General features: G+C 40.0%; 1 protein-coding gene across 2 annotated transcripts in view; it reads right to left on the reverse strand.

The window, feature by feature from the left end:
• Window positions 1–2,077: 2,077 nt before the first annotated feature.
• Window positions 2,078–4,427, reverse strand: part of LOC123151477 (uncharacterized) — a 3,140-nt gene continuing 790 nt past the window's right edge. For both annotated transcript variants that reach the window (XR_006475659.1, XM_044571175.1), the window contains exon 3: window positions 2,078–2,967. Coding sequence is in view for 1 of the 2 variants with exons in the window: in XM_044571175.1 (XP_044427110.1) it covers window positions 2,386–2,967 (582 nt within the window). In the remaining variant the exon portion in view is untranslated. The remainder of the gene's footprint in view (window positions 2,968–4,427) is intronic.

Consider the following 4,427-nt stretch of genomic DNA (forward strand, 5'->3'; position numbering starts at 1 on the left):
GGAGGGCCGCCGGAGGAAGGAGAGAGGAGGGCGGCGAGAGGAGGAGGGAGGGAGGCAGATACCTTGGGGGCGACGGTGGGTGACGGCGGTGACAGCGCGCGGCGGAGAGAGAGCGAGTGAGAGTGTGAGGGGAGAGTGAGGATGCAAGGTGTGGATATGGTGCCCGTAGTAGTAGCGCTGGTTGGTAACCATCGCTACTACTAAGCTCCATAGCACCAGCGCGTTAAGGGAAGAGAACCAGCGCTACTACTAAGGCTAAGCATGTAAAAAAAGCATAAAAAAGCAATGGTCATCAATGATCTTTTTGTGTAGAATCTAAATTGTCAGTATGAATCTTCACCGGTTTAGGAACCGGCGAAGATTCATATTGCCACAGATCCTACACGTAGAGTACAATGAAGATCATTGGTTGTGATAGTTTGAGAAGCACCATATTTAAGGTGGTAAACATTCTGTTCGCGGAGCGAGGTGGGACTAAACTTGGGTCTTAGGAGGGGACTGAATTTAGCAATAGCACTGGTTGGAGGAAAGCACTATTGTTAAATACAATAACAGTAGCGCTTTTTACGTATGAGCGCTAATAGTATGCCTAGCTTGCCGGCAACGGTCTGACAATTATAGTAGTAGCTTATTTTTTAACTACCGCGCTATTGCTATGTGTATCGTACCAACGCTCTTTCTGTTCAAGCGCTACTGCTAATTAGCAGCATCGCTTTTTAAAAAGCGCTACTGGTGAGTTGCTGTGTATAAAGTTTTCCCTAGTAGTGTACAATCACTCTTCCATTGTATCAGCAGCCACCATCAGTTCCAGATTGGAAACACCGAGGGGTATGTGTTTGATTGCTCAAAGGGACATTTACATATGCTGCTTGCTCGAATCGGTTAGCATAATCATCGTAGCTGAAGAAGGTTCCTTTTTCGCATTGCAATTTTTTTATCACAAGCTTATCGATCGATTAGCCAAACAGTTCATCAACTATCGTGTTTGCTACTTGAGTCTTGTTCAAGTTTCTAGCAGCATGTAGACCATCACTGGCGGGTAAGATCTCGATGATCCTCTAGAAAATCAAAATGTGGATAATTCAACCTCTTGCTTGTATGACTGGAACTGTCGCTGCTTAAATTATTTTGCAACCATTTTGAAAGTCAATATACGGCCAATTCAACATCTCTGTACTTGTAAAACTACTTTAGCTAGTTTTACTGTTTGGTAGGTGTCCGGGCGAAACTTAAATCGTCAGCGAGGGTCTACGCCGGCCGCGACGACGCCCAAGGGTGTTGTTTTCCTTCTTGAAGGCGTCATCAAAGAGCTTGCTTGCTCATCTCCGGGTTGTGGGCATGTCCTTTCTTTTATGTTTCTTTTTTCTGTTATAGTTGCCCCTTAATCAACCATGCCGTGTTGTGCTCTTTGATCAAATTTCCCATATAACCAGGCCATTTTGTTTTCCTTGCTCTCAAACGGATTGGGCCACTATATATTGGCTCGTGTGAATGTGTGAAAAGTGAAACGCATGCATTATATTTTGCCGGTACAATATACTTGTATGAACGCATGCAGTACGGCCTGGGTTCAACGAAAAAGAAGAGAACGTCAAAAAAGATGTGCTGTTAGCTAAAATTCAAATGAGGACGGCAGAAGCCGGAGCTAATGGGATCCGATCGGAACGATCCTCTCCACGTCAACTGTATATCGTGAGTTATCCTCTCGAGATGAGCATGTAACGTGAAGTCAATATCACATGCTGCACAATTCAAACTACTTGATGGTTAATCAACTACTACTAGCCTATAAATAATGTCTCGGTCTTCCATCTGATCATCACAAACCTAAAGCATACCATCTCCTCTCCTCTCCTTTCATCTCACTAGATGACCCGTTGCGCCAATGGCGCAAAGGCCGAATGTAAGCTAATCGGTGTGAGAGTATGCTCTAACCTATTATTGTTCAAAAAGAATAGCTTATATACATTGGTTGAATGTGTACAGGATCGATTGGGAAATCTTAATATGAGCTTGTAAGTGCTGCAGATATGATCACAGGGAATGTTTGATGCAAACATTAGTGTGAAAGCATGGATAAAAGGAAAGGTTGTTTTCTTCGGTCATAGTGTTGTGAAACAACAGTAGAAGAGGAGACCTTCACATATATACAATAAGCGATGGTAAACCGCTCTTGACTATACAGACAACAATAAAATCTAAAGATCGTAAACTACATCATAGACTACTTTTCACCATAGAGGCAGCAAGGGAGGACTAAAGTCTATACATATCTTGTTGGGAGTAGTCCAAAATGGGAAAGATGCTGGTCTGATAGATATGAAACAAAAGGTGGTTGTTGCGGTAACCGATGAAGCACGCTATCCAGGATACATTCAGCAAAGTTTACCAGAAACTGTTTCTGGTTGCTTCAAGGCGCTGCTCAAACTTCATAGCAATGTAGCGTAGCCTTTGCGTCAGTCCTTCGATGCTTGCAAGAGCTGTTTTCATAACTCCTTTGGTGTTGTCCTGACCTTTCAGGTGGCGAGCAGCTGTTGTGTTTTCTATCCGGGCAGAATATGAGTTCATGTACCTGACAGCGTAGTAGCATGTTTTGCGCAGCTTCTTGATTGTCTCATTGGATGAAGTCAACCATTTGACCAGGTGCGTCACTTGATTTTCTAGCCTCTTGATATGGGTGTAGTGGTAGCCCCTCATTTCTTTGCCATATGCATTCTCCATGAATCTAATAGCCTCCATAGCAGCACTGTCTTCTGCATCTTCATAGCTATCTAAGATTGCACCTGGTATAGAACTCGGGACAAGTGAACCATCTAGCAATTCCAAAGTAGAAATGAAAGTCACTGTCACACGATTCTTTCCGCCTGGGTATATTTTGTGCTGGTAAGTTGCAGGGGGAAGCTTTAGAGCTTGCAGCATGAGGCCAAAGATGTGAGCATAAGGAATCACTATCAGGTAGTCATTATCCTGTAGGGACAAAGCAAGGGTAAATTTTTTTTCTCAGAAAATAATAGCTGAACCAATAGATGAGAAGTGCTAAAAGCTGCTAGCCTAATTAACCTAATAGCGGAACATTAATCCCTCAATTTAGCAAATAATTGAAGATATACCGCAACCATATAGATCTAATAGCAGCAGTCTTAACCAATGACAATAAATAAACTACCACTATTTTCTCCCGTAAATAAACTGCAAATAATTAACATAAGCATTAAATCCGCCACCCAAATTAACTTAATAGGTTAACACTTATCTTTCTCTAATCAAATAAATAACATCATGCATCACCGCAAGACAGTATAAATTTCACACTCAAAATCTAATCAAAACTGCATCTTGTGCCATTTATGACACTTGGATCAACATTTAAGGGAATAACAATAGATCACTGTCAAGTGGGAATGTTTTACTGAATTTCAACTTATATGATAAAATTATTAGGCAAGCTTTGAAAATAAGTTTATAAGCTTTCAGAATCCTATCCGCAAGCACATGAAGATAGTAGAAGAAATTGACTTAATTTCATGATCAAAATAGGCAGATTAGGGAAATGATTCTAGAATAGAAGAACATAATAGCAAAATATAATTTTACATTTGTGCATTATAAGTACTGAAGGCTAAATATTGCAACGATTTGCATTTGGTTTTCAAATATTTCACATAGAAAGAACAAATAATTATGTAGTTATCATCTACAGCTATAGAGACAGATCCTTCTCAAATCTCTGTTATCACGAAGATTTCAAGAAAGCAAATGGATTGAAAAAACAAAGAACTGAAACAAAAAACATGGCATACGAAATAAAATAAACCAATATCTTGCATTTGAGAAATAGTGATTCCCTTAGTTATTTGAAATGGGGTAGTATCAAGCCTTACGTACAGTAAGCCTTGTTTATCCTTATAAAATGTATATCAAACAATTTCCAGCTATGTGCATGAAAGAAAAATACACCTAAAGAGTTTCATAAACCGGTCTACGGGTCGCATATCTCTAGAATTACTCAATCTGGAATACTGGACACAAGAAAGCAAATTGTATTGTTCAGTTCTTATCAAGCCAGGAAGAAAATATGAGGTGAAATTCATATATACAAAGTTCAGTAAACACGCCGGTAAGGTTAGATGCAAGAATCAAATTTTGTGCTATGGAGACGAGAAATGAGCGATGATTACAGAAAACAATCAGCAAGAACTTCATAAAGGCTACGAACTCATCATGGAAACCTGCCCAGCGCATGTTTAACAAATTTTGTAGTATATACAGCTAGGTCTAGTTTAAATTAAGAATGAACACGAATACATACATAATCTCACAATTACTACAGGTGGAATGCAGATCCGGAGAAGAAAAGGTGTCATGTTCAGGAAAATCACAAATTAGGGGCCAATAACGTAGGAAAGTCACAAATTAGGGGCCAATAA

Source organism: Triticum aestivum, chromosome 7A (assembly GCF_018294505.1).
Source record: "Triticum aestivum cultivar Chinese Spring chromosome 7A, IWGSC CS RefSeq v2.1, whole genome shotgun sequence".
Classification (NCBI taxonomy): Eukaryota; Viridiplantae; Streptophyta; class Magnoliopsida; order Poales; family Poaceae; genus Triticum; species Triticum aestivum.